Source organism: Leptinotarsa decemlineata, unplaced genomic scaffold (assembly GCF_025532065.1).
Source record: "Leptinotarsa decemlineata unplaced genomic scaffold, Ldec_3_MD MMD2_tig00003348_RagTag_RagTag, whole genome shotgun sequence".
Classification (NCBI taxonomy): Eukaryota; Metazoa; Arthropoda; class Insecta; order Coleoptera; family Chrysomelidae; genus Leptinotarsa; species Leptinotarsa decemlineata.
Window position 1 is genome coordinate 4,153,092 of NW_027412588.1, and position 25,237 is coordinate 4,178,328.

Genomic DNA, 25,237 nt, shown 5'->3' on the forward strand with positions numbered 1-25,237 from the left:
AAAAACTACAACAAAAAATGCAGGTCCGTATTTAAAAATTCAAATATGGGGGTGGGCCAAGTCAGATGACATCCTGTATAAAAGATTCATGGATATATTCTGAGAGCCCACATCAAGTGCCAATAGCAAAATGTGGACAGATTTTCAATATGTCTGCGAATAAAGAAGATATAGGCAAAAAAATAATTTGGGGTTTTTTGGTTTTTCCTGTATATCTTCAGAACCAAAAGAGCTATATTCGATTTCTTCACATCATTAAATAGGTCTCTAAAATACGCAACTTTGCCACAATTTAACCGACACTTTATCTCTTATCATTTACGAGATCCCCATGTACAGAAACGAATTTGAATAGCCCTGTATATAGTAATTTCATTAATCGTAAGGTGTAGTTTATGAAAAACACATTGAAGAACATTGAGGTAGCCGTAAAATTTAGTTCTGGTCATCTCCTGAGGATGTTAACTTGGTTAGCAAAATACGCGCTGAAAGACAGTATTTTGATCTGATGTGGGGAAAGTGTTTTCATATTGAACTGTACGAAAACTATGAATTGCTTGTTTCATATCTCTATTGTCAGTAGAGGAGTGTAATTTATTGATCATTTCGAATACACTGTAAATTTATAACAAGTCAGGCAGTGTTACAAAAAATCTTATCATATGATACACAAATTCATTCACATCAAAATGAAATCAACAAATCATGCTTTTGCCAAATTCTGTGAACAATAAAACGAAAAAAAACATATGATAAGTAGCCAAGCTGCTGCAGAAACAGACCATGTAATAAAATGTGAAGAAACTAATGTCCTGTCTACAAATTTGACATTTCCTGAGACTTCAAAATGCTACCTTCTTTCTCGCAGTCAAAGCATATCCTACTGAGATCAAAACATGTCTGAAGACTGTGTTGATGAGATATATATATATATACATATATATATATATATATATATATATATATATATATATATATATATATATATATATGAAAATAAATATTTCAACATACCTACACAGTAGGTTCTGGTAAATGCTTGCGGAAAACAGCTACTTCCCCGGCTAATCCCACGCTGGATATTGAATTATATCTCACATAACCTACTGTGTAGGTAATTGGGAGAGATGAATTATTTCGAAATTTGGCACGAAATCTTTTTTTTTTCTTATTCTACTGAAGATGTCTGTTTCCACAGTAGCAGACGAAACATTTGGTAATACAATTTCTATTCAATCACGGCCTACTAGCCCAAATTTTGATCTCTATAATCATTAAAAATATGTTTATTGTATTACCCCTATCTTCCATTAAATCATCAATGAATTGGTGATGATAGTGGTTTATTCAAATGTATAAATTCTCGACATTATTAGTTACCATAATATTTTCCAAACTGTTCAGAAATTATTAATGGTCTTTAGGAACGAGAAGAAATCAGAAGAGGAAAATACAAAAATAGAAGACAAAACCCCAAATGATCCTACTGACGAGGATGTGATAGTTGAGGACACTAGAGTACAGAAAGACTCGGAAAAAAGTGACGATGAAGATGCAATACCAGTACCCCAAATTAAAATTGGACCGTCAGGAGAAATTGTTTTGGATGAAAAGAGCCTGGTAATTGAGAATAAGGAAGTAAAGCGACAAAAGGAGGAAATGCAGAAAACTAAAATTCTTGATGGAGACTTAGACTATGGCTATGGTATTTATAAAAAACATAAAAGGTCAAAAAACTGGACCCATGAAGAAACAGTTCGGTTTTATAAGGCCCTCAACATCATTGGTACTGATTTTACTTTGATGTGTGAACTTTTTCCAAACAGAAGTAGACGGGAACTCAAAATGAAATTTAAAAAAGAGGAACGAACAAATAAGATGTTGCTTAACAGGGCTGTGATGCAACCATGCAGTTTTGAGTTTGATGAATTGAAGAATGAAGCAGCAACGGAAGAAAGGCAGATGGAAGAGATGAAAAAACTAAGAGAGGATGCAAAAAAACGAAGAGCGGAAGAGTCTAAGCTAAAACAGGAAGAATTGGCAGAAAAAGCTAAGAAGAGAAAAGGTTAGTATTAGCAGTATTTTACTTATATCTTAGCTTTATGTCAACACAAATTTCATTTTTTTCTTTATTCAAAAATTCAGAACCCAATTCACTAAATACAATTACCAAAACTGAAAATATCTTAATTTCAATTAACAATACAAAAACACACAGAGAAACAATATATAGCAGGTCAGCAATTAAAAATGTAATCATAACAATCGGATATAACGGACGTAAAAAATCCTTCCCCCCTTAACTTTTGAATGGAACAAGCTATTGAGGTCGTGTAAAATTCAGGTAAAATGGTACTACTTTTTGCCATAAAATTGATTGTGGTCACGTGGCCTAGTGTCAAGAGGGCAACATCAACTTTTTTTTTTTAATGTAAAGGGGTCGCGTGGCTCCTGATTTTGAAGACCTTCCGAGTCTCTATGCAACACCGCTGTGTTTGTGAAAATCGGCCAATCCGTTTCAAACTGACAAGCATTTGAAATTGGCTTCAAATATGTTATTTTCAATTGCAACAAAATTTTAAGTAACAAATTCAACTATTTTAACCGTTCACTTCTTGATAGAAAAAAAGTCGGTTTTGGAATTCATTCCGAAATTATTATTATTAAATGTTACCGGGGTAACACTGTAACACGCATCTGTTATTCGGTATAATGTATGAATAAATTAATTGAACACCTGAAGACCGAGGGATTCTTCATAGCCTGCCAGGATGATATCATAACTTCTTGATCTACCATAGTTACATAATGGGTTTAGAGGTTCTTCACACCTTGCTCAGGGCTTGCCATACGTCGGCTGAGACCATTATACATTTGCTATTGGCATGTACAGAATATGAGGTCTTAGCTTGAACTGATTAGCAGAATCTTTAGTGCCACTTGCACTACTATGGAATTGACCAAGCCATTTGTTGCCTTGTATTCAGAATAATGCAATTTTTATTGTGGAGGTGTTTTGCATTTATTTGTTATCATGTGAATCATAAACTCACCAATTCATTAAAAGAATATATATATATATATATATATATATATATATATTGGATACAAAATTATCCTCTATCACTTTTGTACTTGTATTGTACTAGTAATGAATATTACTGGATATTTTCCCAACACCAAACCGTTATTTTAACACCTCAACGCGTGTTTCGATCACCAAGTGATCATCTTCAAGAGAAAGATTAAACTAAATATACCTACAATGTCATCCTTATGTATACCATAGATACCTGTTCTAGGTACCTGCGTCTTGAGTATCTTAAATTAATTTCACAATGTTCCCTTATCTACTAGTCTTAAATTAATTTTACAATGTGTCCTTATGTAATAGTCAGGTAAATCTAGTAATTAAAATATTATTTTAACAAGCTATATAGTATACTATTATGTATTGGTCCACCATCTTTATTCATATTATTATTATGTTTATTTATTCCTACACTCTCATATGCATCTGGATGCCTGTTGTTGTTAACTTGTCTAACTCTTCTTAATGTACCAAGGTCAATGGAATGGGTTTGTTGCAAAATATGACGAGCGACTGCTGATTTTTCTGGTCTTCCATATTTTAGGTGTGCTAAGTGTTCCCTATATCTTATTTTAATAGGTCTTTTTGTCGGTCTGTAATATTTTGCATCACAGTCCTAACATTTAATTTCGTAAATTCCAGACTTTTCCGAATTCTTAACTTTATCTTTTGGATTTCCTAAAAGGCTCTGTAGTGTATGACCTTGAAAATATTTCCAAAGTTCTTCGTGTATTGGTGGTATGAAACTGAGATATATTTATCTTGGTGTTTGTTGTTTTTAAAGGTCGAGATGAAACAACCATGTACAGGTATATTCCTGGCAGTTCACATCACTGTGGACAGCACAAACGTGCTAGACTGAATTTTCTAGTGCCTCGTCTTTTGACTTTTCCCCTCACACATGATAGGTTCACAAAAGAAAAACGTACAATACAGGAAATAGCAGCCGTTAACGGTTTCTCGAGGGGTATTGTAGATGATATAATAAGGAAGAAAAAGTTTAGGTTAAGAATGAACGAAATCTCGATTTTCAAGGAACTAGGTATGAAGTTGGATTTTAAAACAAGTCATACATAACAAAGCCTTTTAGGAAATCCATAAGACAAAGTCGAGAATTCGGTAAAGTCTGGAATTTACGAAATTAAATGGACAGACAAAAAGATCTATTAAAATAAAATATAAGAAAACTTAGCACACCTAAAATGTGGAAGACCAGAAAAATCAGCAGTCGCCCATCATATTTTGCAACAAAACCATTCCATAGACTTCAGTTCATTAGGATTAGTTAGACAAGTTAACAACAACAGGCGTCTATGAGAGTGTATAAATAACTTGGAAAGTCATCTTCGTTTCAAGCCGGTTGGAGCGCATGTCCCTTACCCTTAGGACTGAAGCTCATCAGAAGGACGAGCGGGTCAGTGTAGAAATAAGTAAACATAATACTATTATGAATAGTATTACCTGACTATCACATAAGGACACATTGTAAAATCAATTTAAGACTAGTAGATAAGGCAATATTGTGAAATTAATTTAAGACACTCAAGAAGCAGGTACCTAGAAGAAGTATCTATGGTATAAATAAGGAGAACATTGTAAGATCTGGTGATCGAAAATCGTGTCAAGGTGTTAATGGTTTGGTGTTGGGAAAAAACTCCAGTAATATTCTCTATCACTTTTGTTGCCAATTTGTTTGCTAATTTATGCATTGATTGCCACTATGAAATTATTAAAATCTATTTTTTTTCACTCAAACGATATTGATAAGTTGATTGATTGATATTAATTTCACAGCTGTACCAACTGAAAACCTAAGGATTATCAAACTTCCCAAAACCAAACAGAAGAAGAAAAAAAAATCCAAGAAAGTTGAATTGGATATTGATGCTTATGTTAATGAAAATGATGCAGACGAATCAGATATTGGTCCTAGAAGTGAATCAGATGAAGAAATTGTGATACCCCAGGGACCAACTAGATCCGGAAGAATGCCTAAAGTTACCAAAAAGTACGAAAACGAACTCTGCACCATTGAAAACCTCATGCTGAAAAACAAAGTACCTGATAACATAAAACCCACTGACGTAGAACCTGGCTCGATAATGATCATTAACGAAATGGGACCAAACGGAGAGCCTATTTATAAGATTTTTATGGTCACCCCTGATCACACTGCCACACCGTTGAATATATCTTCGGATAAAGTAACCGAAGCAATCCAGTTAAAAAAAGGAATGTCTGCGCAGAATATTGTGACCATATCAGAGAATGTTACAGATGATGAGGTGGAAATTCCACTTGAAAACAACCTCACAATTCCAGCAGACGGGACCATAACAAATCTGAAAACTAAACTCTTGAAAGGGGAAAGCGTTTCACTCACATCTGAAAATGAACTCGTTCAAGTGAATAAAGACATTATTTCAGAATACGAAAGTGACTCTTCTGTTCCTCCAGGGGGAACAAGAACAACTTCAGAGAATGTTAGTTGTACTCGTAATTATGTGGTAATGAATAGTGAGAATTAGTAATTATTTATTATTTTTGTGATAGCTGAGATTGAATATTTTCCGGTGTACAGAAAACTCATTAAATATGAGTAAGTATTTTTGTGAGTTATGTTTTTAGCCCTGTATTCGAATTTGCTGTGGAGAATGTAGATACTGTAGTTTAGGGTCTCAATGAAATTGGCTTAGATTAGTAAAGAATGCTAAGTAATTAAATTGGAAAGAAATCGTTCATTTCTCAAATTATTATCTGGCAAATAAAAAAATGTCATTTTATTTCTGGATATCCAAGCATTAAACGTATTTTTTAGGATGACATTTGAATATAACTTATGATAGATAGAACACTCGTCAGAAGTCTCAGTCTACATTTCAGTGTAATTGAATATTAGTTTTTGTTTTAACTTTCATATTTTCGAATTTTTTAGGAAAAAAATTTAAAACTAGTCAATAATGAAATTTTCATTCAACTGTTTTTATCTGGATAACATTTTAAGAAAAAGCATTCGGTTCATTCATAATATTATGACTGCATGTCACGAATGAGTTTGATCTACTCGTGTCATCAATGACAGTACGTAATGATATTCATTCGCTTATTTGAATAAATCCCAAACATAGGAATCTTGTTTAAATTTAAAGGGTAATATTTTTAGGAGAGAATAATTTTTTGGGAAAGAAAGGTTTTTGCTTTCTACCTCTCCATCTTTATACAAAAAATGTGGAAATCTTCCAAAGGAAAAAAGGCAATTAATTTCAAAATAAACTTTTTACATAGATGTATAGATCATGCAAAGAAGTATCTTTCAGACACAAAACTTGAAGAAAAATCCCTCTTGAAACAACTACTTTCATATAAACACTGAATTTGAATTTTGAAATCATTTCAATTAATAGTTTTGGAAGATATCTTCTCTTGGGATCTCTATAATTAACAAAAATATAGAAATTGTATGCTCATTCTAAATTGTGTTTTGCTTGATCTTTTGCTGTTTGGTATGAATTAATTATAATTGAATTATTTCATAGAATATTTATTGATACAGTGCAACCTTGTTATAACGAAACTGAAGGAACTTAAAAAATAATTTATAATATCAAGTAATTTATTACAATGAGATTCATTATTAATCTCAACTTCATATAAGTATTAATGTGGTTTTCTTGTTACAGCGAATGATTTTCACTAATATGTAAATGAAAATACATTTCAATGAAAATACTGTATTTTTATTTAAAAACTGTTTTACAGTTTTCCGTTACATGATATGTAATTAAAATAATATCTGCATAAACATAAAAAAATCAACAATGTGGTAATGGTTTGTCTTGTTCGTCATTTTGTACTAGTGGGAATTTCGAACTTTTTGACAATGTCAATTTTTTTCATCATGTGATTCTCGTTAACATTCTCAATGATTTTTCATTTTTCTGCGACCGTTAAGGAACCTCTTTTTCATTTATCGACCATTGCTGATTAACTTTAAAACAGCAGTGTTCACATTACTGAACGTCAAACAATGATGATTGTCTTACAAAAAATTGAAGTTTGAACCTATTGAGACATGAATTCAATGATGGAATTGAATTTGATAACTGATAGAATTCGTTATGTTGAGGTTATAAGTTGACAACATTCGTTAAATACAGGTTAATGATACTTTCTATTTATATTTTGCAATGATTAAATTCGTTACAAAACTATTTTTGAGATGTATTCATAATGTAAAGGTATATTTCGCATTAACTCTTAGGGGCAATTCTAAGGGATTTTGAAAAATTCATTAAATCGAAGAAATTGTTATATTGAGAATTATTATATTAAAATTACACTGTATGTAGAATTCCTTTCTTTTGTTTTATATAATTTTGATCTTTTCCTTGTTTCAATATGCTTGACAATGTTTTTTAGAGATCTATACTTTCATTGTCTAGAATAATTAACATAATATTCAAAAACTAAGGAAAGATGAATGAATGAATGAATTATAAAGAATAATAGGACCGAAATATTAGGATGACTTAGTTATGAAAGTTAAAAATAATATCAAAAATAATAATGATGATAATTGTGAAGAAAATAAATTATAGTGACCAGAAATGAAATAAATCAATAATATGCATTAGAAAAACAATATAACCATAGATAAAGGATTAATTAAATACAAGTTCAAATACACAATTTATATCATAAAAGTATCTTATCTCAAGATTCACCTATTTTATGAAAACAAATTTTCTTTGAAATAACGAAGACAAGAGAACAGTATTGCATTTCTGGTGATAAGGAAATGTACTTGTTTTGGATCTCGTGACAAATTATCTTATCATATGAAGGTGAAATTGAAGGCACTGTGCATTCAAGATCCCATACTGTTCTTGTTTATATTGTTACGTTTGTCCCGTGGGTTGACCAATAATTGACTACACCGAATAATCAAACTTAACGTTATGTCACTTTAAATTCACAAATACTCCAACTATTATTTGAATGTGGTATCTCTTGAGATCCATCTAAAAGACTTCCATACAATACATCTATCGGAAGCTTCAGTTCCCTACAAGTTAACAACATGGCTGGTGTATAACCTGTCACGTCATGTTGGGAGCTCCTGTATGCCAACAGAAAAAAAGGAACCAATTTATCCCAGTCTCTTTGGTTTTCACAGACAAACATCGAGAGGTAGTTATTGATGGTGCGATTATGCCTCTCGACTATTTCATCGGATTGTGAGTGAAGAGCAGTTGTTCTTGTCTTCTTTTTTCCCAATAGAGTCATCATTTCGTTCCATAAATCCGATTCGAAGTTGCGGCCCTGATCCGAGTGCAGTTCGTGGGGTACTCCGTGTCTGGCAATTACGTTCTGCAACAGGGCTTCTGCTATCGTTTTAGCTTCTTGGTTGGGTAAGGCTACTACTGTTGGCCATTTGGAAAAATAGTCCATCACAACCATACGGTACTTGTTACCGGATGTGGTCATAGGGAGTGGTCCCAAAATGTCGACTGCGATTCTCTCGAAAGGGCTCCCACTGAGGTACTACTTCAACTTTCCTCTTTGCCTTGTCTTTGTACCCTTTTTCGAAGAGCACAGGTCATAGCACATACACCACTCTTCCACGTCTCGACGGCAATTGACCCAATAGTACCTTTCACGAAGTCTCGCCAGAGTTCTCTTAACTCCAAAATGCCCTCCAGTGCGACCATCATTGAGCTGATCAAGCATACTCGGAATACATGTCTTAGAAAGGATGGTCTGGAATCTGTGGGTTCTTCCATCCGGGCTTTCCTACCTCCGAGTGAGTATGTCATCTCGAATGCTCTTGGAGTCAGTAACCCTTTTCCTGCTGGCCGTGCTTGTAAATCTCTTGGCATTTCGGTCTCGGTCCTTTGGCAATCTATTCTCGTAGTTTTCAAGATGAGAACCTTCTTCTGCGCTACAATGATGTCATGCATTATCAGAAAGGTAATGTCAACCTCAGAGGCTGTTTGTGACCGTACCACACCACAGTCAGGTCTGTCCGTATCCCTGGACAAGGGACCCTTACAGATTGCTACCCTCCGGGTCAGAGGGAACCCGAAGCGGCCGGAAGTAGGGGAGTTCATCTCCCTGTCAGAGCTGTCCATAAAGGGGTCTCTGCCTGCTACCTTATCACGTCTGGTGGGAAGTTCTTCTTCTGGTAGCTGGGTCCTCTTGGAGTTGGCAAAATTTGCATCCGGATGTCAGAGATGGTCTTCTTGAGAGGCTATCTGCATTTCCGTGACTTTTTTCTTTCTGAAGTTTCTGGAAAACCTCTTCAAATTTTTTTTCGGCCCCTTCAAGCTTTTTTCAAGTTACCTTCCGACTCCTTCAAGCTCCTCTTCAAGTTTCCTTTCAACCCCATCAAACTTTTCATCGACTATTTGTTCCAATCCCTCTTTTGTTTCCTGAAATACTTTTTCAAATTCTTCCTGAATCAATTCCTGTACCTCCCCTTTACTCACTTGGGAAGATTTCAAATCTTCAAATGAATTAAAGGTACATCTTATTTTTTATTTCTTGTTTATCCTGAATATTCACCAATAATTAACGATATTCCTCTCTGGTTTCTTTCTTGTTTTTCCAGAATATTTAGTAGTAACTCGCGGTCTTCATTTCAGCGTAATCGTTCTTTCTCTCTCCTTCGTTCATCTTCTCGTCTGCGTTCATCTTCCTCTCTTCTGCGTTTCTATAATACAAAACTGTAGTGTGGCCTTAGTGATGCCTCACTGTCCCAAGAGTACGGTTTAGTGAGACATCACATTGATGCCACCCAGGCTGAACGTGTTGAATAAATTCATTGAAACATGCTTGCTGATTCTATAAAATTAGTGAGGAATTCAAAAAACCTCAAAATGGTCTCAAATAATGTTTTGCTTCTTCACTCCTTTTATTGAATATATGAACCCAATGAGTTGAATACTAGGACTGTATCCAAAGAGCTGTTTAACTTTTATACACCTCTTATACTTATTTGAAATCTTTTCCAAAAACTACACCTCACGATCTCCACAAACTTTATTTGAAAAATATATCACAACAGGTTTCACTAGCACAGTAGCTTTGTTAAGTGATTTAATCGTGAGGTGTAGTTTTTAAAATTACTATGGATCTTCATTAAGTAACGGTCGAATCAATCAAAAAGTTATTTAAAATTATAAGTTCCATAATATTTTTATAGTTTTTCCTTGACTCATAGAACACATTGTATATTATCTGTGCATGTTAAATCAATCTTCACTTCATTAACTACCATTGGACTTGTGGCATGTCATGTAAATGATCTGTGAAGATTGATAAACTAACTATCTATCTATAAATTATGTAATATAATAAATTGATGGGACTAAGTTTTTTTCATAGCATGCATATGAAAGTATGTTTTCAAATGTTTTCTGCTTCAACACCTGACATTGTATTAATAATTTACTTGTCACAATGACATGTAATATTAAGGAGCAAAAAAAAGATTATTATCTTCATGAGAAAGACGATTTAGCTTCTTTCAAAGTTGACCAAACTGTGATAATACAAGAAGAGTATTTGGATAAAATCGTCGGATTACATGAGCCAGTTGAACCTGAAGCTGGGGATGAACCAATTAGTGATTGGTATCCATTCGTCAATTCTTACTACCCATTCACGGAGGATGTTGATGCCCTAGAAAGAGCGAATCACCTTCTTGAAGCGCAACCGTCATGTATTTCATTAACTAGCTTAGACATTCGGAATGAAACGGAATTGTTGAAACCATATTCAGAAAAATCGGCGCAAAACTCGTATTTATTATCAAACCCAGTTTCTTTCATAATACTAGGTAAACCCGGAATAGGTGAACAAGAGCTTGGCAAAAAGTTGTCAGATTTTTGGCAATGCATCTGCATCGAGCCGGATATTCTAATTCAACAAGAAATAAAAAGCGATAGCAGAGCAGGCCAGTGCATAGAGTTCAATCTGAGATGTGGAAGAGCAATAGGTATAGATGTTATATTGAGGTTGGTAGAGAAACGTGTCAATTCGGAATCGGCAAAACACAGAGGATTCGTTATTTGCGGCTTGCCACTCATTCCAAATGATCTTTATCATGAAGACCCGATTTCTTCCGAATCAGCTGTTTTCACAGTCAAAGAAATATTTGACGAAGTAATCGATACAACAATTGAAATAGGAGTGCAACCACCAAGTCGACCGCCAGTCTCGTTGTCTTCAAAATTTGAAAGACAGAAAGAAATAGAAGGTGAAGGAGAAGAAGATGAAAATGAAACAGTACAACCCGAAGAAATGAGTGGAGAGGGAGGGTCGGTGAATATACCCATTTCAGTGAAAACAGCTACCGTAATACCTTCCGATCTTGGTGGGGAGTTTGATGTTTGTCTCACTCCAGAAATTGGTCAAAATTATGAAGATCAGCTGAACTTTTTATTCAACCTACTCAAACCACCCCTTTTAATTATCTATATCTTGTGCAATAATTTGGACGTTGTTAACAAAAGAAAACACTATAAGTTTGATATATATTCAGGGTTAAATATTGATTTGCTCCATGATAAGTATAATAAACATTTTTATGAATATTTCTCCACACGGCAAGCATATGCAAACTTTGAAATACCGGAAGAATTTCTTGAGACTGTATCAATTCATGATGAAGACAATTCAAATTTGAAACATTTAGTAAGTCTTCCTCAGAATTTTCCTGCCAACATTTCAACACAATTGGATTCGTACCACTACACCGCTTTAAGATTTATTGAACATAGGATAGTGATGCATGATCCCCAATATTTTTTAAAAGTCGATGGAAGAACTAGTATTCAACGGATGTTTCAACTAATAAAAGCCAAACTGAAGTCTCTACCTCTTCAGAAAGTTGTGTTGCCCAAGCTATTAAGTGTCATAAAGGATGAAAATGTTGGAGAAGGAGCCCCTTTTGTACCAAGCGGCAAGGTTCTCACTCTTGAGGAAAACTTCAAAATTCTGAGAAAGCGGCAGGCACCAAGTAACACATTCAAATGGAACTTGTCTGATTGGGGAACTCAATGCCCTGTTTCCATGAGGAAAGGATTTTGTCGAAAAGGAGATCCAGATTATGCAGTACAGTTTATGAATAAACTCTTTTTTCTTGTTGATGAAAATGCTTTTTTTGCCTTTTATCGAAACCCAAGGCCATTTCTTTTACCTCCATACCCAAAATCAAGCTGCAAAGTTTTTATTTTTGGACCAAAATGTTCGGGAAAGACGGCGGTTGCAAACTGTCTTTCATATTTTCTCAATGGTGTTGTTTTGAATATAGATGACATGTTACAGGACTATCTTGCTCAAAAAGAGGACCAACACAAAGAAAAAATACGTCAAGCAGCTATACCGGAAGCTTTGAACATTTTGAATGAAATGAGGAAGAAGGAAGCTATAGCTAATGAGGAAAGAAGAATAGAACAAATAAAGGAGTGGGTCATATCAGTGAGAGATTTGATACTAGAACTGATAAATTTACTTGATGAGATGGATAAGGAGCAGACTGTTACAAAGTTTGAGATATCTTCTTTTCCAATGGCTATGAAAAAAGTTGATGTAGCTGAAATAGAAACGGAAACTACAGTAGCTATTAGAAAAATAAGAGATCAACTAGATGTATTCAAAATCCCTGTAATTAATGATAAGCATGCACTAGAAAGTTTGATTCACGACAAAATCAAACTTTTGAGTTACTTGCCAGATAATTTGAAAAAAAAATGCCAGCCGAAACCTGCAACTGTGTTTGATGAATTCGTTATAAACTATGCTAATGAAGCTGTTGCTAATGCTGATCTAGATCACATTGAGATAAACAACAAGAATGTTGTTGAAATGTTTATAAATACCATTAAAATAGTCGAAGATAATTATGTTGAGCAAGGAAATAACAGAGGAGGTTGGATTTTAGATGGAATGTTCTGCGATGTTTCTATTATACAAGAATTGTATCCCGATTATATAGGTGAAGAGGTTATAGTACTCAAAGATACATCGAAAAACAAGGAGTTTCTGAAGAATCGATTTTCAAGAAGAGGCGATAATATGTTCAGAGATTATAGACAATTCTTCTTGGAAATAGGGAAAATAGATGCAGCTTGGAGATCCCCCTCCATAGTTTCCACCAAATCTTATAAAACTAAAATAGTCCGTAATTTATTATCTGGAATAATTGACGATGACTCAAAATTTTTAGAAGAATCGTCAGTCCCGTCAAAATTAGAAATTTACGAGAAAGAACTATTAAAATTCGACGAGAAATGGGAAGAAGCAAAACAGTTCTTTCAGAAGTTAGGAATCGAACCCATAGAAATGGAGGTGACTGGGAAAACTTTACCAGAGTTGTTGAAAGATGTAATAAAAACCATAGAAAACCGTTATAGGGTGAATGCTTCATTATTCAATGAAGAAGATCGTGCCGAAGAAGTGCTCAATTTTGGTAATGAAACAGTTCGGGAGGAGGAAGGTGAAGGTCCATCCTTTATTAATGAGGCTGGAGGAGACCTTATACAAAGGAATAGACGATACGGTGATACCTATCATTACTGTCCAGTGACATATCACGATAATTGGGTGCTATGGAAAGGAAAAGAAGATTTTGCTGTTAAATTCCAAGATGCGGTATATCTGCTCTGTAGCGAACCTGACATGAAAAAGTTTCTTGACTCGCCAAGATCTTATCTGACTGATCAACCTCCAACTGAAGTTCCTCCTGCAAGGATATGCGTTGTTGGTGTTCCAGGTTCTGGAAAAACTACCATCTGTAAAAACTTGTCTAATAATTTTGGATTGTCTTACATTAGTTATAGTGATATATTGAAACAACACTTCAAAATCTCATCAGCCGAAAGTTTAGATGTGTTGAAGAATAATAAAAACATGGACCCTTCCTTATATGGTTATTTGAATTTTAACACACCATTGCCTGAAAGCTTCTACAAGAATGTTCTTTCGAAGCTCTGGTTTGATTATCCTCTGAAACGACTTGGTTTCGTTATCGACCATTTTCCAAAGAAGTCTTCCGATGTTCAATACATGATAAAATACAAGTTGATTCCGGATATAATAATTGAATTAACCAGTAGTCACTCAGAACTGAAAACCGCTTTGATTAATAAATATATGAGCAACTGGCAGGCTCAAATGGAACTCAAGCATCAATTGCTAGAGGAACAACATAAAGAGTTCATTGCAGAGTGGGAAGAAAAACGTCAAAAAAGATTCATGGAACTTCTTGAGGAAAGACGAGAAAAGAGGTATGCAGAGAAAAGAAAAGAGAGAAAATCATCAAAACAAGATCAGACAGGTATAGTTGAAGATGTCGAGAGAGAAATGAATGCTATATCGCAAGTCAGCTTCGACTCAATAGCAGAGCAAAAAGATCTTGATGAAGTTAACAGAATTTTGGACGTTGAATTACCAGAATTACAGCTTGACCAATCGGAGTCATTTGAAGAAGCGAAACAAAAATATGAAACTTCTCTGACAGAAACATTCACTTTAGAACTTGAAGCCTTGGAACAAATTAAAGTTTCGTGTGATGTAGAGATGATTCCTTTTATCCAAGTCATATTTGATAGTAATTTTCCCACCAGAACATTTAGAAATGTGTTATATGTAACTCGTGATATCAAAAACCGTACCTTGTCGATATTTGAGCGGTGTTATGAAGTATCTATGGAAGTTGCTGATCGACTTCTATCCTGTGGCTATTTTTTTCTCGGTCGATTTGGAAAGACTTGCCCAGTACAATACTTCGAAAACAAGAATCCTTTCCAAATGTTCATTCCTATGGATTCCAAAAATAATGTATATCCAGTTATTCACAGAAGTTATATTTATTTCGTGATTGGCCGAAATAGTTTGGAAAAATTCAAAGATGATCCATTAAAGTACGTAAATATAAATTTCTTCAAATTTCCTTTAGTTGCACACAAAGTTGCTATTATCGGACCTCCAAAATGTGGTAAATCAACCCTAGCTCGAAGAATCAACAAAGAGTATGGTATGAAGGTCGTCAGCAGAGGTCAAGCTGCAAGATTCGTTTTGTCCTGTTTACAATTTTCCAGTCTAGCTCAGACTATGGAGCAAGTATTAAGGCAAGGTTGGGAACTTACAGACGAAATGATTGCAAAATGCATTGAAGCCGTTAGTCTTGATTCGCTTGCTGTCACTCAAGGTATCATATTTGATGGTTTCCCAAATTCAATCACCGAAGTGAAACATCTTTCTTATCTTGGTTTAGTGCCGAATCTAGTAATTGATCTGGAGGCTTCCCAAAATGAAATATTTGAGTGTTTATCTAACGATACTGGAAAACAAGGTTATCCAAGATTCAGCGAAAACTTCGTTGAATATTTATTTAGTAAGTGGACCGAAACAGCCGAAGATTTCAGAAAATGGTTTGATAGAGAGTATCAAGTGACAACAAAAGTTCCAATCGGAACAAGTAACTGGTCCGTTTGGTCACAAGCTTCTGGATTCATTAAAGCTGTGCTTTTTGAAATAAAGTACTATCACAGTAACGCACATGCACATAAAGACTGCCCTTTGAGAGTTGCCAATATGCAGGTTACGCCTTTGGAATTTTTGGAGAGACAAAGCTCGTATAAGACATTTTGTCCATGCTGTCTGCATTTTTCAAGAGTTCTTAGCTCCGGTGGTGAACCACCGGATAGAACTGGATTGGTACAGTGGAGAAATTTTTTCTATTGGTTGTGTGGAGACCATATTGAATCATTCTTGAAGACACCCGAGATCTTTTTGTCACCCTACAATAATTATTCTCTTCCGGAGCAGCTGCCCAAACCATTAATTTTGCAAACCGCACCGAAAAATGTTTTCGAGGGTGGGGTCTGCGTCGTTTGTTACAAAAAAAAACGAGTTATTGTTAAAGGAAATCTCGATTTAGCTATTGATTACAATAACCATACGTACCTGTTCAGTGACAAAACATGTCTTAATGAATTCATGAAAGAGCCTCATCTGTTCCCTTTGGAAATTAATTTCAAAGCAGTCGATAATTACCCATCAATGAGTTACGGCGAACTTCCTATATTAGGAATGCTTGAACAATATGTCGCCAGACCCATAATCAAAGCAGTTCAGTTCATAACCAGGCGCAGACCTGTCATTCCAGGTTTGGGTATTGCAGAATCAGCAGCTGTCGGAATCGGAATTTATCTCAATGTACATAATGATAAGTTGTCGGAAGAAATCAAACCCAATTATAAAGAATGTGACAGACTCTATCACGAAAGAAGAGAGAAACTGATCAAGTTTCTGGATAACATGAAGTCTATCATCAATCCTTATTTACATTACGAAGAACCCATGCCAGCTTTTCGTTTCTTGGAGTCGCTTGCAAGTGAAAGCACTGAAAGTGTTGGAACTGCTATGTCAAAATTAGTAGAAGAAATGGTTGATACCGTTGTAGCTGATTAATGTCATATTTTTGGGAAAATAAAAAATATTTTTTAATCGAAAATTATAATTTAAATATGTATATGAAATCGAGAAAGGTTAATATAGTCAAGCTGCTGGAAAGTCCGTGAAAATCAAAAGATAAATAGATAAGTACTATTCTGATCATTCCCACATTGATTTCAATTTTAGAGCCACCGGTAGACAACTGTTTCAGGCTACCGGTGACTCTTAAATTGAAAAATCAATGTGGTAATGATCAGAATGGGCAAATATCTATAAAATGAAAAATAATATCCATGTTTGTTGAAAGCAGATAATTTTGTGACAAAGGGTCCTCTTATTTACGTAGAGATCCAGCACTAGGTGTCATCCGCTAGGGCGTCGCAACACCGACGCCAATTTTTTTAAATTGTAACCCAGTATTTTCCATTGGTTTTTGAATTCTGCATTAAATTCTGAATTCAGTCACATAGCACACTTGTAGTTTTCCTTGAATACTGATGAAAAAAGGCAATTTTATTGCGTATTATAAAGAGGGCCATGAATAAGTCAAAATAAATGCAATAATGTATTTATCGATCTGTCAGGAGACCTGTCAGATTTGACGAAAGTGTATTCAGTTTTGTGTTGGTTTTTCGTAAAATTGAAAAATGGTTCAATTTTCAAATGCAGAAAAGTTGGATATGATATGTATTTATGGCGAAGCAAGAGAAGGAATTCAAAAGAATAAGCAGTGAGAATATACGCTAATCGGTATCCTGACAGAAAATTACCGTCACACAAAACATTTGCTGGCTTAGCCAAATCTTTGGCACGAAATGGATGTTTTAATGAACGGAAGCGAAAAAAACAAAAACGGCTACTGATGAGAATCACAGTGTTGCAGTGCTAGGTCAAATGCTGTTGGAACCATATAGTTCTACCAGACAAGTAGCAATGCATTGTAACATTTCGAAATCGTCAATAATATGAATTTTGTCAATAAACAAATTCCATCCATACAAAATACATTTGGTACAAGGACTACATCCAGATAATAATCTTCATATTTCATTTTTCATAACTAAAATATATTCCCATATTCAGGAGATGCTGATAGAAGAAATAGGGAATTGCGTAAAAAATACTCAGAACAAATAACTAAATATTGTAAATCATGCCCGAAAGAAAATAACGCCGGCCACCACTGGTAACCATAAACCAAACGTGACGTAGCTAAGTGCGCGTGAATGCACGATGATTCCCCGCCACACGAGAAGAAGCGAGAATAATGCTACCGACTTCTGACAGAACTTCTGAGAAGTTTTTACGACATTCGATTACGATATTTAAAGGCTAGCCACGAGGATATGGAGATAGTCAAGTGGAAGCTACAGTGCGGTACGCGAAGTGATCTAGTAAGGCGATAAACATTCAAATAATAGTTAATTTTTGAACTGTTGTATTTGAAGTGAAATAAAGTTGAGTTTGATTATTCAGTGTTATGTCTCGCTTGCGTTTACGCAGTTATTTTTATTAAGTACTTTTCTTGGTTTATCACATTTTGTCTTCAATCGAGGACCGCCTGCCCGGTACTGACGATGCTGACAGCTGTCTACTGGTGGCTCTTAAGTTGAAATCAATATGGGAATGATCAGCATGGTACTTATTTATTCACCGCCCGGCGGTTCGGTGTGGGTGCTTTGGAAGGTAGGTTGCACTATATCGTTTACTTGAACTATATCACATCGCCTTTGATAATAATGCTTACAGCAGTAGTAGAAAACGTCAGACATAAAAACCTGCAAACGCATGACTCTTCGTGAAACATCGCGAAAGGTGTAGATGAGTCCCGAAATCCCTAGCAAGATCCGGAGCGATCGTTGCCGATATAAAAAGGCGCTACTTCTAGTCGGCCAGTCAGTCTGTACCTAGAATTCGGACTGTAAAGATAAATTAAGCGTTAGTTGCTAAGTGTTGTACATAAATCAGTTGTGATAGTGAAATATTGTTAAAAATAAATTTGTTTAAGACAGTTAATTCGTTACAATATATTTATACCGCCTTCAAAAAAACAATGTTTTTTCAATCCTATTCAACTAAATACTTATTTGTTGGAGAATGTCTTGGTTACTACTAGACATATTTTCAAATTTGTCTTATATAGTTGATCTGATCTGTTATTTTGTTTGTTATGACGAATGAGGTTTTTCGAAAATTACTTTTGTATATTCATTTATTCAATTCGTTAGAGTAAATGATTTGAATGTAGTACGCCTATGGCAGACTATAACATATAAAATGAACAACAACGGACCCAGGATAATTCCTTGTAGTGTACCCAGTTCAAGGCTAAATCCTTCTGATAAAACATTTTCCATGTGCGAAATGGCCCATTGGTTCACTGAACCTCTTCCACCCATCAAGTCAAGTTTATTTGACAATATATGTGGATTCAGTGTATCGAATGCACGTTATAAGTCAAAAAAATTCTAATACAAAATAATTCCGCTCAAGTTTTTCATATATAGGTACACTGAATGAATTCAGTCGTTGCTGTTTCAGTGGATCGCGCTCGTCGAAAACCTTGTTGACGGTTTTGCAAGATTTCGTATTTATCTAAAAGTGAACTCATCGTATGCACCTTTTTAAATGTCTTTGGAGATGAGACTAACCAGTGCAATTGTTTTATAGTTGTAAATCAGTTGCTAATCTCCATTCGTCAAAACTGGTATTGTTTTTGAAATTTTTAATTGGTCGGGATAATTTCATTAAGTAGAGACAGGTAAACTCGGAACATAAGTAAACAGAACAGCACGCCTATGAAATATGTCATCTTTGTTTGTCTCATATAGGTAACAGATTCATTGTCTTTTATTAGCTATAACCGATGTTGCCAAATGGTGAAATAGAAACGAATCCCTTTAAATATTGAATGTATTATTTCATTCCTCTTTTTCAAGTATTTAAATAATTTTTTAAAGAAAAAAGTTGAAATGATGAGTTTAAAATGCGTTGTTTTAGAGCTCTTTTATGAAAACTACTTGATTTTCGTCAGGAGGAACATTCCCCAATGATATAAGAATATATATATTAGTGACATAGGCGTATAGTCAAGGGCTGAAGCCTTCAAAAATGGTAAAAAGTAAAAAAATAATAGTAGGATGAGACCCAGTAGAAAAAGGGGGGAGTATGTTAAAAATGAAAGGAAAAATAAATTACGGGCGATCTGAGTTCCGGAAGTTGGAAGGGGTGAGTTTTTAAGGGTAAAAAATGGTTTATCTTGATTTCCGGCAAAACTACAAGTCCTATGAAAAAAAGTTAAATGGCATAAAAGTTGAAGATAATAAAAAGATCTATAACTTATGTATCTACAACTTTTTCACATAACCCCAAAATTTATGTGAAAAATTCAAATAACCAAGTTTATGGTTTTTTATTTTTCTTTTTCAAGAAAAAATTTCTACGAAATTTGGTGAAAACTTACCTTTTAATGTCCCAAATACACTGTAATTCACTTAATTTAAAATATTTATTTTTTTACCTTATTTTGAGTTAATATCAAAAAAACACCCTAATTTTCAATCGAAAATTATCACGTCAAGATATCAGTTTTTTTCAAAAAGTCGGTGTGCTTTTTGTTCGTTGAAATCTCTACTTTCTGATGGTGTAAAAAAATACATTACTATAGTAAATGTTCTCAGAAAATGCAAAAAATTGAAAAAAACCGGAATTCCAATTTTTTTTAATCATCATGTACAATTTCGAGCTGTTTATTAAAATTTACACTTTAGTTACTCAAATTAAAAAATCATTAACTGTCATAACAGTACCAGCAGCTACTTCAACTAAGAGAGGAGAACGTAGTCGTAGAAAAACCTCAGACAATATTCCAGAGTTTCATTATCAAAACCATACAAAAATACCATTTTTGCAAGAAAAATTTTTATCTTACGAGAAAAACAAGGACAAAATACTTGATAAAAACTTTAATGAAAAGATAACAGTCACAAGAGTTTTCCTGTAAACAAGTGGAAGAAGATGCTGATGCTTACATAATTAAGACCTTGATGGAAATTGCCGGTGATACTAATAAAACTGTCATTGTTGTGGGTCAAGATATTGATCTTTTGATCTTTTTAAATCAAATAAATTCAAATAATCATGACATTAATTTTCTCAAACCGGGTTCTAGAAATGTAAAGGATTTATTTTTCACGTCTAATAGTTTCAAACATGAATCCTTCAAAAATATTGTTGCATTTCTGCATTGTTTTTCCGATTGCGATACAACATCTGGATTTGCCGGAAAAGGAAAGAAAAGTATCGTAAATGCATTATTAGACGCTGAATATTTGCCAAATTTGGCCAATGTTATTTATAAGAAAGATGGAAGTAAAGAAGATAAAAAAATGAATTACAATAATTCAATTCTATTTATAAATGTAAAAATGAAAAAATAACACTGAATCAATTAAGATTTCGAATCAATTAAAATCATCTTTCATTTTGGCAAACCTCCCACCCACAGAAGGAGCAGCATAACAACATTGTTACAGGGCATATTATCAGCTTCACGAACTGACATCAACAGATTGGGGCTGGAAGCAACATCAACATCAACCACGTGACGTGGGGTAATTGCGGATGGTCTGTGGGATAATCACGAACATAGTCTAATCAGAACAGAAATCACAAACAAAGCCTCGTGATGTACTTTCACCACTCATACAGTTTTCGTGGGTCCATAAATTACATTTGTAGCATTTTATCCAGTCTTCATTAGGTGGATCTTCATACTTTTCATCACAAATTAGGCAATAATACTCGTTCCTCTTTCCATCACCTTCATTTGCAACTGTTGGATTAGCAAAAGATATGAAGTGTAACCAATCTACAAATAAGTTCTCTTGATCCAACCTGAAACACTTACGGCTGCTATCATATCAGGATTGCCTCTACGTAACAACTGAGCATTCATACGCTTCCTCTTAAAAATTAAAAATGGAGAAATATACTTTCCTAAAGCACTTCAAGCGCAGACAACTGTCGTTGTAGTATCTATTTCACCACGTGTTGCCATACCGACTTGTTTCGGGCCTTTTGGTGCTAAAATCCTTGAATTTCTTTGGACATTGAATATACCTGTCTCGTCCACATTGTATTGCAAAATTGTATTGAGGTAATAGCGTGTCCTGGGGGGAAACCCAGAGCATGTCTGGTCATCAGGAAAGGTATTAACCATTTTTTGCTTACAGGCTTCTGCACCCAAGACGTGGTAATCATCCAAATTTCCCTATCGGGCAAGAAGGGTAAGACGAATTTTATCGCCTACTCCGCCTACTTTCCGGGAGATTCGGATAATGTACCTCCTCTTGCTGTTAGGCGACTTATTGACTATAGCAAAAGGAACAAACTTCAAATAGTAATGGGATGTGATGCCAATTCACACCATACAGCGTGGGGCAGCACGAATATAAACCGTAGGGGTGAGTTACTCTTTGATTATATACTAGGGGAGGGGCTGTCTGTAATTAATGAGGGCTCGGATCCAACTTTTGTCACTAGTAATAGGCAAGAGGTATTAGATTTAACTATCAGCTCACATTCATTGAGCAACAAGATACACCATTGGTCTGTATCTACTGAACCTTCTTGTTCAGACCATAGATATATTATTTTCAATATTGAAACAGGTCTAAGACCAGTAGTGGAATATCGTGACTCAAAATCTACTGACTGGAGGGGGTATAAAAACTCCTTCCAATCGTACTTTGAGGACAGATTCAGTACTATGCACAGTTGTAATGATATGGATACAGTAGCGACACCATTTCGCGAAGCAGTGATCTCATCCTATCATGAGAATTGTCCACTGAGGGTCAAAAGAGATAACCGCAACTCTTCTTGGTGGAACAAAAACCTTGAAAATAAAAGAAAAGACGTTCGGCGACTATTCAATCGAGCTAAAGAGTCAGGTAACTGGGAGCTTTATGAAACCACTCTAACGTCATACAACAAGGAAATTAGAAAGGTGAAACGGGAGTCTTGGAGGAAGTTCTGTGAGAGTATCTCTGATTTACCTCGCAGCGCAAGAATTCACAAGAATCTCTCTAGAGAGCCGACTGCTGAAATTGGGTCGCTTAAACGACCCGATGGAATATTACCAACCTCTAGTATAGAAACGTTAGAGCTTTTGATAGAAAACCACTTTCCAGGAAATCTGACTCTTGATAACAACAGACCGCCCATCTTTGAGGGCGCTAAACGCCCAAAAAAGAACTACTGGGACTTCGCAAGAAAGGTTATCACAGCACCGGCAGTTGAATGGGCTATCAAGTCTTTTCAGCCCTTCAAATCTCCCGGAGAGGATGTGAAATAATTTTACCTATTCTCACAAAATTGTATAGAGCTAGTCTGGCGTGGAACTATATACCACCCAGTTGGTTGGCAGCAAGGGTGGTATATATACCTAAAGTGGGCTGGAGAGACCCCAAATCGGTACGACCAATCAGCGTCACATCCTTCCTGCTGAAAGGACTTGAGAGGATACTGGACGGACACATCAGGAGGGTAGCATTATATGCATCCCCACTGAATAACCATCAGTGTGCTTATCAAACCGGCAAATCGACAGATTCAGCATTAAACAACCTCGTTGAGAAAATCCCTTGACAAGAAGATTGCGGTTGCTGTATTTCTTGGTATTGAAGGAGCATTTGACAATGTTAGAAAGGGGATGCTATGGCTAGAAAGGGGATAGAATCGACCATTGCTGGCTGGATCTATCCCTTACTAGTAAACAAAACTGCAACTACGACTCTTCAAGGCGAGGCTATCAGGTTCAGGGTCACCAGGGGCTGCCCTCAAGGTGGGGTACTATCTTCCCTTCTATGGTCGCTCCTGGTGGATAGTCTGCTTGATGCCCTTGACAGAAGAAAAGTTGATCTGCAAGCTTATGCAGATGACCTTGTCATCCTGGCAAGGTCCACGTCGGAAAGGGTAGCTTGTAATATCCTCCAAAGCGTGTTGGACGTTGTTCACAGTTGGTGCCTGAGGGAGCAGATGTCTGTCAACCCCAGCAAAACTGTGTTACTCCCCTTCACCAAGAGAAGGAAATTGGATGATCTAACGCCACTTTCCCTCAATGGTGTAGTCATTCCATTTGGAACGGAGGTGAAATATCTTGGCATTGTCCTTGATAAAAGACTCACCTGGAACCCTCACTTGGAAAAAATTTTACACAAAGCCAGACTGTCTCTATAGACATGCCGAAGGATTTGTAGTAAAACTTGGGGTTTAAGTTCCAAACAAATCCATTGGATTTATGTGATGATTGTCAGACCAATAATCACGTATGGTGCAATTGCTTGGTGGCCGAAGGCTTTACAGAAAACGGCTCAAGCGAAGCTCTCTGGCTTGTCTGACTATCAGTGGTGCCATCAGTACCACACCGTCAGCGGCCATGGAGATCCTTCTAGATCTACCTCCAGTCCTTCAGTCCTCTCTACTATTCCCGAGTAGAGAGGACTGGATCTTGCGGGAGAAGGAAATATTAAGAGCAGATAGTTGTTGGTTCACAGATGGATCAAAAACACCTTCCGGTTCTGGTGCAGGTGTTTTCAGTCGCAGACCCAGGACAGAGTTATCTACCTGCCTAGGAACTCATGCGACTGTATTTCAAGCGGAAATATATGCTATTGAATTGTGTGCGGAGAGATTGGATGAAGCCAACCTCACTCACAAGTCAATAAAAATATTCTCGGACAATCAAGCGGCGTTGGAAGCTCTTGGCTCCCACCGAGCAACGTCTAAATTGGTAGAAAACTGCCAAATAATACTTTCCTCGATAGGAAGACTAAACAGATTGTCTCTGGTCTGGATTCCTGGCCATACTGGCCTGGAAGGCAATGAGGCTGCTGACTTCCTTGCAAAAGAGGGTGCTGCAAGTAGTTTCATCGAACCAGAACCTGTCATTGACATCGCTTTGGGCTTTGCCAAACAAACACTCAACACCTGGATGGCAAGAAGAGTTATGGACTTCTGGCAGAATCTTCCAGGATTGGCTCACTCCAAGGCGTTTATTCACCCTTCGAAGCTTGATTCCAAACAGTTGTTGGACTACAGTAGGGATGAACTACGATGTCTAACAGGCCTTCTTACAGGTCACTGTCATTTGAATCATCACATGCAGAGACTTGGACTGTCGGAAGACAGTGTGTGTCGCCTCTGTCTGGAAAATGATGAAACTGCTGAGCATATACTTTGTGCCTGCCCCGCAGGGGACCGAATTAGGTTCTTTGAGTTCGGCAGATCCGTACTCTCACCATCTGACCTGAAAGACCACTCACCATACAAACTAATCGGCTTCGTTAAGAAGCTGGGTTTATTTGGCCGAGTGTGAATAGGTGTGAGCCACAATAAACCCTTATGGGTTGCGGTGGAGGGTCGAATAGACCTACCTACCTACCTACCACATTGTATATTCGATTGGCATCAAGGTGGTGTTTGGTTTGTAAAATTTCCAAATTATTGAAGAACATTTTCACTTCTGTTTCATTAAAAGCCGTAATTCCATTGATAGAAGTGGACTCAGGTTTACGTAGTGAAGTATTAGGGTGCCTTTTCTTAAATCCATAGAACCAGTCTTTTCCTGCCATTTGAGATGTTTTGTCAAAATTGTGCTTTAAATTATTCAGTTCGGCA

The 25,237-nt window shown here is 35.9% G+C and overlaps 2 protein-coding genes across 4 annotated transcripts in view; both read left to right on the forward strand.

The window, feature by feature from the left end:
- The window catches only part of Bdp1 (transcription factor TFIIIB component B'' homolog Bdp1), a 34,902-nt gene extending 29,203 nt beyond the window's left edge, over nt 1-5,699 (forward strand). For all 3 annotated transcript variants that reach the window (XM_023166711.2, XM_074178130.1, XM_074178129.1), the window contains exons 4-5: nt 1,425-2,065; nt 4,886-5,699. In XM_023166711.2, coding sequence (XP_023022479.2) covers nt 1,425-2,065; nt 4,886-5,619 — 1,375 coding nt within the window. In that variant the 3' untranslated portion in view covers nt 5,620-5,699. The remainder of the gene's footprint in view (nt 1-1,424; nt 2,066-4,885) is intronic.
- A 4,813-nt stretch (nt 5,700-10,512) lies between these two features.
- Nucleotides 10,513-16,613, forward strand: LOC141483459 (adenylate kinase 9-like). The gene has a single exon (XM_074178128.1). The coding sequence runs from the start codon at nt 10,553-10,555 to the stop codon at nt 16,568-16,570; it is 6,018 nt and encodes a 2,005-aa protein (XP_074034229.1). The 5' UTR covers nt 10,513-10,552; the 3' UTR covers nt 16,571-16,613.
- The last annotated feature ends 8,624 nt before the right edge of the window (nt 16,614-25,237 follow it).